The following is a 15,268-nucleotide window of genomic DNA, read 5'->3' as shown; positions in this document are numbered from 1 at the left end:
ATTTAATTTAATTTTTTTAATTTACATCCAAGTTAGTTAGCATATAGTGAACAATGATTTCAGGAGTAGATTCCTTAGAGCCCCTTACCCGTTTAGCCCATTCCCCCTCCCACGCACGACCCCTCCAGCAACCCTCAGTTTGTTCTCCATATTTAAGAGTCAGACTTACTTCTAAAGGTTTTCAAGGCCTGCTTAAATTTAAACATGACATTTTCTCTATTAATAAGTGACGTTAAATTTTTTGAGCCATCCTATCGTTTCCAACAACCCAGCTAAATATGAAGCAATACATTCAAACATTTTTGAGCCACAAGATTACAGTACTCACCCAAGAGAGGAAAAAAGGAGGCAACATGCCTGCTTTGACATGCATCTCTGAGCAGCTACATCAGTCCCGTACAGGCTTGCAGAAGGCATGCACATGCCTAGCAAAGGCAGTAACTACCCAGAAAACTAAGGCTGTTAGGGGAAGACTTGACTATCACATTTTGCAAAATAGGATCTCGGCTTCGAACAATGCCATTAGTCTCTCATAGCACAGGACCGTGCTGAGTGCTATGCTATACGAATAAGAGAGGGGGAGGCAGAGGAGAGAGAGAATATATTCTGCACTCGGGTGAAAAAGGAGTAAATGAGACTTTGCACAGACAGCTCAGCAACAGGTGAAAATCAGGAACCGCAAAGATTACCACCCATGGTCTTTTCTCCTCTAACATCAGGTTTGCCTTCTCACTCCTACTACCCAGTTAAAGACCTTCACCGCCCTCCCCTGGGATAGCTCTGACAATTCCCCAAAGCTTTTCCTTTACTAACAGGATTTCCAAGCATTCAAGGCATCCTAACCTAGCCCCAAAGAGGAACTTCTCACCCCTTCTGTAACTGGAGGCACTGGTACCAGAAAACGCCACGTGTATTTTCCCTCTACCATATCTGCCTGGTGCCCCAGATAGGCCAGTTCTCCCCCTTTATCCAGGATCAGTCAAATTCTATCCACACCTCAAAGCCTTCAGATCACATTGATATCCTGTATTATTCATGTGGCCCCATTATTGAGCTTATATAATGCCTAGCCTACTCCACCAGAATTCAACTCCTTATAAAAAGGGATTGATATCTTCTCCACATAAGAGAGAGGCTACTCAGTGATTATCTGTTCAAAAGATGAACTCCGACTGCAGAAAAACTTCCCACTCTATCATTCCAACAAAACCGCTGCCAGACTTTTGAATGATTTCCAAAACAAAAAGTCAAGGGTTCCACGTGTCTCCATCACTAGGGGCCATTTCCTTCACAGCAGTGCATCATTAACTTCAACTTACTTAATAATTGAAAGCCTTCGTTTCAGATGAAGAAACTTTGACCTAGGGACATTAAGTGATTTGAGTCAAACCATAAAGCGCCTCCTGAACATGAATATATATATAATGCCTACTATATACTGGCATACAATAATGGCTAAGAGACAATGACTTTGCTCAAGGAACACACAGTCCAGTTATTAATTACATTTTTATAAACGGAGCTAGGGAGGAGCCACCTAATTAAACTCTCTCCTCATGTAACAAACTCAAGTGTGCTTTCATCCGTCAGCACGGACTCCTAAAGAGGAGTTAACAGCACTCCGCTTCTGATAAGAGGAAAATTGACCTAGCTAACCTTCATTCCAACAGGGGTACATTTGAAAATGCAGTTGGAACCTGTGGAATCATTGTGTGGGGATATTATTCATACAGGAAAATAAGCCAGTAGGCAAAAATCAAGGTCTTATTAGCCTAATCTATGAAAACTAGTGACATCTGAATAAAAGGATTCCATTGATTTAAAAGTTTGGGTTGGCAGTGATGAAACCGCCATCTGCTGGATGTTCGCCGAACTGCACGAACAACCAGGGCGATCTTCAGTACATCCCAGACATCGAGACAATGCCACTTTCGAATCCTACAGGGAGTATCATGACATAAAACCTGTTAGCTACACATATTCCTGTATTTAAGTTAGTGCCTGTCGTAGAGTACTCTAGACCTATGGCCACCTCTAAAACAGTAGTCCGTCTTCTACAATGACTTTGGAATCCTGAAATGAAACAGAAACTTCTACTTGTAGGTTGAAACTGTATATACTTTATTGTACACTCATCTATCATTCATACGACATTGATACACCTGCAATGTTAAGGCCGTTGCAGGAGCCGTGCCACGACAGCAGAAAACACAACCAAAGCTCCATTTGCGTACAACAGTAGGGCATGGGTTTCAATCGTGTATAGACGTTAACGACGAACCAAATGCACACACAAATATGTCCATAGACAGTATTACGTACAACTAAGAAATAAACCCAAACGCTGCCAATTCGCAGTTATCTGTTAGGCAAACGTGATCCCAGGGAGTTTCACTTAGAGAGTTCTCCGTTTCAGGGCAGAAAACTTTTGGAAATCGGACCACCTCGTCACTAGGCAATCGACTGACAGCTGAGGGGCCGAGGGTAGAGTGTTCCGGTCCTATTTCACCGCGGGGTTGCAGAAAGTTTTTCTCAACCCCGAAGTCCCAGTTTCGCAGGCAACAAGGCCCCAGGAACACAGCCTGTGACAATGCCTGCCAACCTTCACATAAAGGACGCGTTATTACGGACAGCACCATCCTCTGCGAAAGCGTGCCCTGGCCCGAAGAACCGCCTCCGCCTCTGCACTAGGTGGTGGCAGCGCCGGGGCGACAGTCAGACCCGGCTCCCTCCGGCCGCCTCCGCCCAGGAACCCCGGTGCCGAGGTCGCCCGGGACGCCCCCAAGCCCCCGCAGCGCCCCAGCTGCCTACACAGGTGCCCTCGCAAGTGGCATCAGTCAGAGGGGTAGCGCTAACGGGAGACCTAAGGGCCTAGGCCGGGCCGGAAGCCAAGGCGAGGCCCGGGACGCCCTTGGAGGTTAATCCGCGGGATACCAAGGGCTGCGGGACGCCAGGGGGGCGGCACCGAGGTGGGGCGTGGGAGGAGGGCGCGGTGACCTCTCCTGCTCGGTTTCCCGGAGGCCAGCCGGTCCCCAAGGGGGCTCCGCGGGAGCCCGCGCCCGTCCCACGAGGACCCCGCTACTCACCCCACGGCGGACACTGAGGCAGCAGAAGCCCTCAGCCAGCCTCACACAGGAAGGAAACGCCGCCTGGGAGAGAATGCTTCCGGCGGGAACCGTGACCCGCCCCCTCGCGCGGAGCATGCGCCTCCCCGGGCCGACGGCGAGAAGGGAACGCGTTTCCGGCTCTCAGGAACGGCGGGGGCCGCGGACGGGAGAGGGCTCGCCCCGCGAGATCTCTCTTGCCCTCTGCGGGACTGAGGCTTCCCGCGAAGCGGGTGTGTCCGCTTGCAGCCCTCGCTCAGGCTCCGGGTTTAGCTGCGGAGTCTCAGAGGTACGATAGGGGAAGGCGCTGATCGCAGAAGGACCCTGCCCAGCTCGCGGGCTCCAGCTCGCGGGCTCCGGGTGCGACACTGACACATCGGGGAGCCTTCCTCATAGTGCCAAGAAATGCCCGGTGTCTCCGCAGAGTTCTTCCCTGACTCCTCCTCGATCCTAAGTCCCGCCCCTAGCCCCTCACCCCACGTGAGGCCGCTGTTCGGTCTGTCCATTAGCCAAAGCGCTGACGCGCATGGCCACCCCCCGCCCCTCACCATCTGCCTTTCAGTTTCTAGGGTGAGCTCACCCTCCTCCCCCGTCTCCGCGCGCTGACAAACACCTGGGGGTGGCGCCTGAAAATCCTGCAAAACAACTTTGCAGCCCACCCAGGCAGGACCGGTATTCGGAGCAGAATAGGTTATCTGGTACCAGGTTTTGCATTTCGGTGACTTCCCTTTTTCTTCTACACCTTCCCCTTTCCAGAATGAGAGACGTGACACAAGAGGTCCCCAGGGAGCAAGGCCCGCGCCTCCTGAAAACACACAGGCTACCAGGGGGCAAGATGACTTTAGCCACTGTTTCCAGATACTTCCTTCCGATAGAGGAGGTGAGACTACGACGCAGTGAGACGGTTGCTCTCTACCCTCCTCAGGAAGGCAGTTTGTGTCTTTCTGCTTTGGCCATCATCTTTGATGTCTGAAATTCTGCAGCCTGATAGGAAAAGTTAGTGTATGCCACCCTTGTTACAAGCGTGTGATGCTGGGGTGAGGAAAGTCGCTGCAGTATATTGAAAGCCTACTAAGTATCAGGCTGTATGCTTCAGTGTGCTTCAAATCCATAATCTAAATTCCTCAAAAAACCCAGTCCTCTGAAGTAGCCATTGCTTTCTCTGTTTTTATAGATGAGCAGATTTTGAGGCTTGGGGAAAAACTTTCCTAAGTTCATGGACCTAATTGGCAAATTTCGCTGGAACCAAGTCTGTCTAATTCACACCCTACACTTTACACTTTCTCTTTGAGATAGTAGTTTCATCCCAGTTATGTTTTAAAGTTTCGCTGAAAGAAGACTATGAAATGACAAAATCATAAGGCTTTAAAGGGTGAGGATGAGGTGGCAGGGATATGTAAATATTTTAAAACTGTGATTGGGTTCAGTGACAATTAGGATGGAATTTATTTATTTTTTTTTAACGTTTATCTATTTTTGAGACAGAGAGAGACAGAGCATGAACGGGGGAGGGGCAGAGGGAGAGGGAGACACAGAATGGGAAACAGGCTCCAGGCTCCGAGCCATCAGCCCAGAGCCCGACGCGGGGCTCGAACCCACGGACCGCGAGATCGCGACCTGGCTGAAGTCGGACGCTCAACCGACTGCGCCACCCAGGCGCCCCAAGGATGGAATTTAATACTCAATGATATGAAGATAGGTTTGGGAGGGCTAGACTCATTAGAGAGGAGATAGAACTTTGGGAAGAACAGGATGATGATGAGACCTGGACGATGTTTACAAAAAACCAAAAAACAACAACAACACAAAAACTCACAAGCCCAAACCCAAAAGCCATGGTTGCTCAGCAGTCTTGGCAGAGGCTCTCTACTGGTTCCCTAGGATTATCCTCAGTCTGAGTCAATCTGAGCTTGGATGCTCCTGGAACATGCATTGTCAGAGCTAAAAGGCAGAGAATACTGAAGGAAAGAACTTTAGGTGTCCCCCTAGAGTAGTCACGCTCTCCAGTAAAGAAAAGGAGCTGCAAAGTTCAAGATGGTCATGGATTTCCATCCTTCAGTGAATGAAAATGCACCAACTAAAGACCTCACCTGCTAAGGATCAGGGTGACCAGTCTTCTCAGCTTGTCTGACACCAGGAGGGTTTTTGGAACTTAGGCCTTTGATTGCTGAAACAGAGGAAGTCTCAGGCAAACCGTGAAGCGTTGGTCCCCTCTTAGGGACACCTTAAATGAATTCTAGAATGAAGGGGAGCTCCCAATGTGATTGTATCTAGTCCCAATTCACCTGGAGGATGTATGATTGTACAGGAAGTTGTTGGATAAAGTAGCCAAGCCGGGTGCTAAAGAGTCTACATGCCCCCAAATCAATGCTGCTGCTCATTCCTTTTCCAGTGCTTTGGCTGGACACCAAGTGTCTACACACATACCTCTTGGACGTAATTTACATTTAGCAAATTCTTAGGAAGCCTCTTATGTCTGGGTCCTAAGACGTCAAATTACTGCCTTCCCACATACCATGCATGTTCATTTCCAGCAATCACTAAATCAGTGAGGTTCTTCCAGAATAGAGCTGAGTGAACATATGCTTTTCATCCCAGGATAGCTTTATATAATCCCTGGCAGCATAAAACACCATATTTGGCCCACAGTAGGGGCTCAATAAATAATTCATTATGTATAATATTAATCAGGAAATTATAACAACAGATTTTTTTGTGGACTTTCTGGGCCTTCCCCCTGTGATCGTTGGAATCAAGATACTAAAAATAACTATTGCATTTATTATTGAAAGTTAGGTTTTGGGTTTTTGTCTTATTTTCTTTCCTTTTAATCAATGCCTCCTGAAACAGTTTATGGCAATTCTTCGAACCACATGGAGTTGAATTATCCCTTACTTTTGTTAGGATGGGAGTGTGATTAATTTGCTCTGCAGCCAAGGTAAATCTTTGTACTGCATCCTGAAGGGGAAGGGATTCCTTAGATTGGGGTTCTCAGATTTCATTGTGGGCCTGTACACTTGGACAACATGGCAAAATGCAGATTCCCAGGTCCTAGCCTTAGAAGCTCCCATTTAACTGCTCTAAGTTTTAGCCCAGCGGTTTGAGTGTTGAATAAGCACCTGAGATGGTTTGCACATAGGTAGTTTTGGATCACACTTTGAGAAACTCTGCTCTAGTGAGTGATGATTTTAGATGTATTTTTGCAAAAATCTCTATTGCCCCAGTCCCCAAAGCCTATCTGATCAGCTGAACCATTAAGTCAGCTGGGATATATCAAGATATCAAGACAAGGAACCCTCATGATCAGATTCAAAATAAAATCTCTTTGGAAGGAGAAACAAATCTGAAATTTGTGGATAAGTAAGCACAGTAAACCTGACCATGTTTGTTGTTCGTTAGAAATGATTCCCTTGGCAGTGATTTAGAAAGAGCAGAACTTTGGGGCTCCTGGGTGGCTCAGTCCATTAAACATCTGACTCTTGATTTTGGCTGAGATCATGATCTCGCAGTTCATGGGTTCAAACCCTGTGTCAGGCTCTGCACTGATGGCATGGAGCCTGCTTGGGATTCCCTTTCTGCCCCTCCCCCACTTGCATTTTCTCTCTCTCTCTCTCAAGATAAAAAAATAAACTTTAAAAAAATAGAAAAGAGCAGAACTTCAACAAATAGATAAAGTTATACAGCAGTAATTATGCCAGTATAATAGTCACTTGGTAGCCTTGGTTCTTTTAAAAACATTTCATCAGTATAGAATAATCTTCATTATTACTTTGACAAGTTAAATAGAATGGTTGGAGAAGAAAAGTAAAGCAAGAATATGAAGCTGTACCTGAAGCCCTAAAAACACTGTGAAAGACCAAGATTAAGTGCTTGAAGCTCCAATAGAAAGAATAAGATGGAGTTGAGGCAAAAGCAACGAAAAATTAAAATTTCAGCAGTTTGGAAGGAATGGAAAGATGAATTGGTAGCCCCATTCTATAAAAAGCACAGAGAGCTAAAAGATGCAATAGCAAAGTTTAAAGAACATGTCATAAATCTACTTTTCATGCTTCTGTGTTTTCAATTTCACACATAATTTAGGAGCACCTGGGTGGCTCAAGTATCCAACTCTTGATTTCGGCTCAGGTCATGATCTCATGGTTCATGGGACTGAGTCCCACGTCAGGCTCCATGCTGGCTGTGTGGAGCTTGCTTGGGATTCCCTCTGCCCCTCCCCCTCTCCCCGCCCCCTCAAAATAAATAAACTTTAAAAAATTTTTTACACATAATTTAAAATATGCGTGTATGTGATTTTCTAATGTTACCAGGATGGCACTAAGCCACAACCTTACATCGCTGCACGATCCTTTTTCTTAAACACTACTGCCAAGTCGACCTTTTTACAGTTTAGGCGAGCAATAAACATCATCTAGAACTTGGGTATTTATTTTAAATCTGCAATATTTTATCATTCAGCTTCATACAGTACTGAAAATAACACTGTTCAAGTGATACTGTCTGTGGAAAGTCACGATCCATCAAAACAGAATTGCTTGGGAAGAAGTCTAACCTTACTATAGATTCATTAGCAGAGGATTTAAAGCACAGGCGAATGAGTCCTCTTCCCTAGGATTCGTTTGGGGCCTTCATAAATGGTCTTCCATATGGTGTTTTACATGGGAGAGGAGATGCGAAGGATTGGGTGAGAGGAACAAAGATATGAATTCATCAGCCAAAACTGAAGAAACAGTGGTTGAAACATTAATTCTCAATTTCTGTAACAGCAGATTGATAGATGAAGCATAAAACAAGACCAGATGCTGTGGTTTCCAGGATGCACTTGGCTCCCCATCCTTTATAACCTGGAGCATTTTTTTGCTGTAAGTAGGTCACTTGCTTGCTCTCATTTACCTGATTCTAAGAAAATGCCCTTGAAAGTATTTGGAAAAGAATGTGTGCTGGTGCTTAACATTCAAAAAAATATTAAGATTGTGTAAACCCTTCCCCTGCCCCCATTTCTCTATTAGAATATGTTGTAACCTTGAAACACATGTGAAACTGAAATGGAAAAGAAGAATTTGAGATCTCTTATTTTCTAAGCACAAAGACACTAAAATCTGTGCCCATCCTGTTAGCCCCCATGATTTCACTCTACGTAGCACTGGCACAGTGTTCACCTCACAGATTCTAATTGGGGTTTAAGTTTTTTGTATTCTCTTATCACATGCCAGCTGCTTGAGAAAAGAGGATGCCTAGGACATAGGCAGGGCTTAAATGCTTTCTTAAAATGTATTTATTGAGGTATAGTTGACATACAATGTTACGTTAGTTTCAGATGTACAACACAGTGATTCAACAACTCTCTACCTTACTCAGCGCTCTCCGTGGTAAGTGCGGTCACCATCTGTCACCATGCGAGGTTATTACCATATTATTGACTATATTCCCTTTTCAGCCCCGTGTCTTGTGTATTTTATAACCAGAAGCTGAATCCCCTTCACCTATTTCACCCATCTCTCCACTCTCAACTAGGGTTTTAATTAATTGACTTTTTCCCCCTGCAATCTGACATATCTCATGGGGCTTTGGAGGCTCTATTACTGCAGATTTAATCTGACCGAGACGGGGAGAAAAAAGGGGCAGGAAGGATATACAGTCCAAAGATAGCAGATGTGGAATCAAACCATTTTATTGACCGTATGTATATCATCACTCTGTCTTTGGTAGGTCCGTTCCTAACGTGTCCATCGGAGACCAGTCCCATCAGGGTGAGTCTTGGTACTCATGGGATTTAGGAACATAGACACTGAGGCGCAACAGACCTGGGTTTGTATGGACAATCTGCTGTTTACTAGCTCTATGATTTGGGGCAAGCTATAAAGTTATAAAGCCTCAACTTCCCCATCTTTCATACAGGGACAGTAGCAGTACACATGCCACGGAGTGGCACTGAAAATTAAATGAGACGGTTTCAGGGAAGTGCTGAGCTCTATGCCTGACGCTTAGCAAGTGCTCAATAAACATGCTGTTGTAACATCCCAGGTGATGTTTTTTATTGTACTATGAAATGATGTTCTCTCATTTCCTGAAGTCTGTGAGGACAAAGATTCCTTCCTATCTGCTTATTGTTTGTTTGCACGAGGACTTCACCTCCCAAGTTTTTAACCATGGCATCTTGTCTGGGAATATTTCCTCTGATTAGTGAAAAGGCCGTGCCCCTGTCTCCCTGACCTCTTGATTCTCTCATTCTTAATACGCTCATCTGGCTGAGTCTTACTGATTGGTAGTCAAGAAACCATTTATGATAGTTCTATAAAACCCGTAAGATTCCATCCTTATGACCACCAGACAATTACATTTAAAATACTGATCAATCCATGAAAATAGCTACCTGGATATTTCTCAGTTCACCAAAGACCGTTGTTGATACTGGCTGTTGTTCCCATCTGTCTAACAACAGCCATTTATTGAGCTTATACTTCTTGCTTTCATGGAGTTCTAAAGACTAAAACGTCTTATAAAAATGCAAGTCCTCACAGAGCTATTGATTTTTTTTTTTTAAGCTCAAGGTTTATCCCATATTTCATCCCCATTTCTTATTTGTTTAGGGAAAACTTTCTGCCTTAGATTGCTGAGTGGGTTTTACACAAGAAAAAGAACTTAGTTCAGTGGGTGAAAGTGAGATGCTGAACCAGACTGGAGATTTTGGACGTCGATACTTTGCATGTCTGATCTTTCCTTTGCAAACTACAGCCAGAGATTTTGGACGTCGATACTTTGCATGTCTGATCTTTCCTTTGCAAACTCCACTTTCTTATTACACTTGGGGACTGTCATAACATCAGAGCTGCTATTCTTCGTATAGAATTTAATTCATTTGAGCACAACACAGTTAAAAAAAAAACATTTACTATGTGCAACTCGGGCCAACGCTCCTAAAATTGAAGGAGTTTTGCTGAGCAAAAGAAACGCGATGTCCTGTTTAGAGCTTGAGTACATGGCTTTCAAAGGCAAAGCCAAGGTCACACCTTGCTGATTTTAGATGTTTAAGACTGAGATATATACTAGACCTTCTTCTTTCACCTTAGAAAGGCCCAGCAATAGAGGACTGGCAAGCTAACATTAAAATCGCTTTCTTGTCTCTTTAGTGTCAATGTTTCTGGAACTGGAAAAACAAAACAAAGGTGTAAGTAAAAAAAGGAAGAAAGAAAAGCCTGTAACTTGAGTTACAGAAGTACAGGAAACAAATCAAGTCCCATTCAGCTTCAAAACACTATACCTGATAGAGTTTCACACAGCTTTCTCCTTTCCAGTCTGCTTCTTATTAAGTTTGAACTCCAGGCTCATTATGGAGCTGTCAATGCTGAATGAGGCCCAGTGCCAGGGGCATGGCCCACACCCATTTCTTTATGTCTTCTGTGTTCTCAGGTAAACAGGGGATCACAAAAGGGGTCATTAAGGAAAGGAGACAAAGAGGTTGACTCCCCAGCAGTGGTTTTTTCCCCCTATGGTGTTGAGATGCTAATGATTCTTTGTATTTATTTGTTGTTTGTTCTTTATTTGAGAGAGAGAGAGAGAGAGAGAGAGAGTGAGAGAGAAGCTTAAGCAGGCTCCATGCCCAGTGCAGAGCCCAATTCCTGGCTCAATCCCACAACCCTGGGATCATGGCCTGAACCAAAATTAAGAATTGGATGCTCAACAGACTGAGCCATCCGGGTGCCCCAAGATGCTAATGATTCTTTTTTTTAATTTTTTGAAAATGTTTATTTTTGAGAGAAGAGAGAGAGCGAGCACGGAGGAGGGGCACAGAGAGGGAGACAGAGGATCCGAAGCAGGCTGTGTGCTGACAGGGAGCCCTATGCGGGGCTGAAACTCACGAACTGTGAGTTCTTGCTCGGAACTGGAGTCAGTTGCTTAACCGACTGAGCCACCTAGCCGCCCCAAGATACTAATGATTCTTAACCAGCTGAAAGCAACATTAGAATTCTGTCTAGATAATCTTGATTCTCAGGCTGGACAGTATTCCACCTTCCACATTCTGATCCATCCATCATTCAGTTCTTCTTGTGCTAGATAAACTGGCTTTATATTGTCTATTATCATGTTGTCCTCATAGGCTAGTATTCAAGGAGCCTCCCCCCACTCCTCCCTTGGAACTCTTGGATGTAAACGAGGAACAGTTAAGTGAATGGTGTCTAAAGTCATGAAATACAATGACTGTTTTTTGTGGGGAGAGGGAGAAGAGTAAATAATGATATTTCTTCAGCTGAGTGAATCAAACATTTCCAGCACTTGAACTTACACATGTAGGCAAAAGCAGAAGGCAACTAAAAACCTCTCCAGGGGACATTCTTCCTCATTCTTTAGGAATGTGGGGTCTATGAGGCTCTGTTTTCATGATCATTCCCAAATTCTGTCTCTGTACCCAATCAGTACTGAGGTGTCAGGTACAAATGCAGCCTCGTCAGGATAGTTTCAAGCACGCAAGACACGGATTATTGGGTACGGTGTGTGAGAAACTCTGAGAATACTAAATGAAAGGGCCGGTTCTGTGGCCTGTCCTGTGTTAGGTAGGCTTTCTGGGTTCCCTCCTCTGGAAGTGGGACCAGCTTCCTAATTCCACGACTCCATGATTCTTTTTGACCTGAGTGTGGAGGGACTTCTGTTTGAATTTGTTTCCCCCTTTGGACCCCATAACTGCATGCTAAATTTGAATTCTAGCTCTGGGGGTATAGTTAAAATATTAAGTACTGAAGATTTCCAAGGTTCGTGTAATGATACTTGGTGAGCCACCCACCATGTTGCCAGTCCTAAATTTTCCACAGTGTGGTTTCACGTTTGTGTGCTCGAATTTTAAGGTCTGAAATCTTGGTATGTCCGGAAGGGTCTCGTTGCTTTACGCCAAAGAACTCAGCTGCAGTGATCCCTCCCCTCATCCCCACTCCTACCCCATGTGAAGGTCACAGGGTGAAGATGGAGGAGGTCTCCTGTTCTCCACCCTGTCCCTAGATGACAGTAGAGAACAACAGTAGGAAGCTGGGTCTAGAAACACCATGCCCTCCTTTTGTGGAGAGACCAGCTGGCTACTAAGAATGTTGTCAAGGCTGGCAAAAATGATACTACACAGAAAGCAAATGCAAGAAAGCATTAAATATCAATACATTAAGGGCTACAACAAGAACTTAAAAAATTTTTTTTTCTTTTAATCTTTATATTTGAGAGAGAAAAACAGAGTGCAAGCCGACAAGGGGCAGAGACAGAGGGAGACACAGAATCAGAAGCAGGCTCCGGCTCTGAGCTGTCAGCACAGAGCCCGACACCGGGTTCAAAGTCATGAACCTTGAGATATGACCTGAGCCGAAGTCGGATGCTTCACTGACTGAGCCACCCAGGCGCCCCAAGAACTTTTTAAAAAGGGAAGTGTGGTTAATATAAAATAAACCCCATCTCCCACAGCAGATCATGGCCTTCAGGATATGAGCTCATGAACAACAGAGGGAAAAGAGTTTTTTTTTTTTTTTTAATTTATTATCAATATTATTGTTGGATTCTCTTGTAAGTTCCCTATTTTCTGTGAAACCCGGAACTTGCCAATGAAGGTTTTAGCTAACAGGACACTTTTCAGGAATGTATCTTTTACTCCCTCCAGTTGGTGAGAGATGACTGTGACAGATTTATCATGTTTTAATAGAGAGCTAAAGAGGAAGAGTAGAGGGGTGAGGACACAGATTTATCGCCACTTATTTGTTCATTTGGAACTCTTATTGACAGAAAAATATTTCTTTTTTTTTTTTTTTAAAGAAGATTTTAAAATCTCATTCTCTAGGAAGTAAATTCAGGAGTAAGAAATGCCACACCTGTTCTACATAGTACAGTTTATTGTTAATTTCATTGACTATTGACATGCTGAGTGGTGGGTTAAGCTTGTAGCCCATCTCTTTACTCAAGTATGAAACCAACATTAAGAAAGATAAGACGTGCATTTTTCCCCTTGATAAAGACACCTGCTGTTCCAGTGTCATAGAAACGGTTAGGGAAGATCTAGATACAGATTTAGAAGGATAGAATTTCCCGGAATCACATTCTCTCAGGATTGAAAGGAATATTAAATGTCATTGACTCTTCAACTCAAGGCAGTGTAGAATTGTAGAAAGGATGTCTGCTATGGAATTGAGGGGACCTGAGTCAGATCATAGCCTTGCCACATAGAGCTATGTGTTTTAGGAAATTTAATCTCTCTGAGCCTTAGTTTCTCGCCTATAACTTGTGAATAGTGACTACATTGTAAGTTTGGGGAGGATTGAAGATACTGTATGTAAAGGACCTAGGACAGACACAATAGGCATTTAGCAAATGACTGTGGTGGTTGTTATCAAAATTGTGCCACCACCTGGTCATAAAACTTACTGGAACATTCCCAGTGATGTGATTCCCAACTGTTGGGAAGCCCAGGTCATGTTTGAAGAATTCTTCTGTGTTCGCCCTTTTACAGAGCCGAATTCCTTTCCCCCTAGAACTTCGATCTGCTGTTCCCATTCTTGCCGGCGGGGCTGCGTAGGCTATGTCTCTCACCCGATTGAATGCGCCACCGAGAATGGAACAAATATGCCTTCAGAGTGGTATGACTGGTGAGGACACTACAGACGTATCAGCACAACTCAGAGTCAGACTAGCTCCCTTGTCCTGGCAGCCACCAGTCAGATACCTACTGAACTTGCTGTTAACGAAGCCCGTTCATCATCCTCACAAGGGCCGAGCCAAAGTTTGTCACGGTTTTGAGGGAGAGACTCAAGCGCAGAAACTTACAATGAAATCTTTATTATATTAATTAATAAATTGGTAAAATTTCACTTGAGTCATGCTAGTATATTTGAATATTTCATCAATTCTGCTGTTCTGTGGCATACGTATAAGGTAATGTAACTGACAAACGGGCATTTTCTTTAACCGACACTCAATATAGTATTTAATATGTGCCAGGCACTATTCTAAGTGCTTTGCATATATTAACTCACTCAATTCTCACTCATATTTACCCTATGTAGTAAGTACTATTATTATCTACAGACAAGGAAACCAAGGCACCGAGAGGTAAAGTAACAGAGGAACACGAACTTTCCAAGGTCAAATAGCTAGTAGATGGCAGAATTAGGATTTGAACCAGTCTGTCTGGTTCCAGAGCCTGTGTTCATACTGATGCCCTTCCCCAAATTTGTTGAAATTAAAAAAAAAAAAAATCTGTTACTTAGATTGTTAGAACTTCTTAAAAGCAAAAAACAAAGTATAGTGAATTAGTGCTGCTGGATTCACAACCTCCAAGCTTTATAAAAACATTATTAGAGAATATCTTTTGAATTACTATGAACATCTATGAGAATCCAAAATGTTGATTGGAAGCAATATCTAACTCCATTCTAAGCAAGACTAGGCTGGCTTGCTTATATATATGTATGTATATATATATATATATATATATATGTATACATTTTGGAGAGAGAGCACAAGCAAACAGGGGAGAGGGGAAGAGGGAGAAAGACAGAATCTTAGGCAGGCTCCATGCCTAGCACAGAGCCCAACATGGGGCTTGATCCCACGAACCCGGGATCATGACCTGAGCCAAAATCAAGGTCGGCCGCTCAACCAACGGAGCCACCCAGGCACCCCAAGACTAGGGTTCCAATAATGTTCTATTTTATATTTCCACAACATAAGAAGAACTAAGAAGAAATTAGAAGAAATTAATGGCTGCCTCTGAATCTTGGTCTTATTCTGATAAAAATTGTTTTCAAATATTGTAACAGCATTGTATCATATTTGAGTGTTATTTTAAATTAGCATATGGTGAAATTGTGCGTATGTGCATGTGTGTATAGGTCTTAGAATTTTGATACAATAGATTCATATAACCACCACCGCAATCAAGACACGTAACAATTCCATTATCTTACAAAACTACTTTGTGTGACTGTTTTTAATTACTTCCTCAACCCCTGGCACCCACAGATCTGTTCTCCATCCCTGGAGTTTTGTCTTTGTGAGAATGAGATGTCAATTAAGTCACGCAGTGTGTAACCTTCTGAGACTGGCTTCTTTTATTCGGCATTCCTTTGAGATACACCCAAGATGTTGCATACATCGGTAATTCATTTGTTTTTATCGCTGAGTAGTATTCCGTGGTCGTACAG

The 15,268-nt window shown here is 43.7% G+C and overlaps 1 protein-coding gene and 1 long non-coding RNA gene across 8 annotated transcripts in view; one reads left to right on the top strand and one right to left on the bottom strand.

Moving 5' to 3' along the window:
- ATAD1 (ATPase family AAA domain containing 1) overlaps window positions 1-3,499 on the bottom strand; it is a 57,544-nt gene extending 54,045 nt beyond the window's left edge. The window contains exon 1 of one of the 2 annotated variants that reach the window (XM_030334191.2): window positions 3,087-3,499. Coding sequence is in view for 1 of the 2 variants with exons in the window: in XM_030334190.1 (XP_030190050.1) it covers window positions 329-423 (95 nt within the window). In the remaining variant the exon portion in view is untranslated. Of the gene's footprint in view, window positions 1-328; window positions 2,132-3,086 lie in introns of those variants that run through there. The other variant, XM_030334190.1, reaches the window with a different exon arrangement.
- On the top strand, window positions 3,304-14,505 carry LOC115526856. Of its 6 annotated transcripts, XR_004344225.1 has the most exons (6): window positions 3,304-3,393; window positions 3,861-3,984; window positions 7,868-7,963; window positions 8,413-8,470; window positions 8,811-8,851; window positions 13,576-14,505. It is a non-coding gene; the product is annotated as an uncharacterized LOC115526856 (long non-coding RNA). The 6 variants fall into 6 exon arrangements; XR_003972784.2 differs by lacking the exon at window positions 8,413-8,470 and having other exon boundaries at window positions 13,576-14,504; XR_003972782.2 differs by lacking the exon at window positions 13,576-14,505 and having other exon boundaries at window positions 8,811-9,829.
- Window positions 14,506-15,268: the final 763 nt, after the last annotated feature.

This window comes from Lynx canadensis, chromosome D2 (assembly GCF_007474595.2).
Source record: "Lynx canadensis isolate LIC74 chromosome D2, mLynCan4.pri.v2, whole genome shotgun sequence".
NCBI lineage: Eukaryota > Metazoa > Chordata > Mammalia > Carnivora > Felidae > Lynx > Lynx canadensis.
Note: the sequence above shows the minus strand (reverse complement) of the source record. Positions and strands in the feature narration are given on the sequence as shown.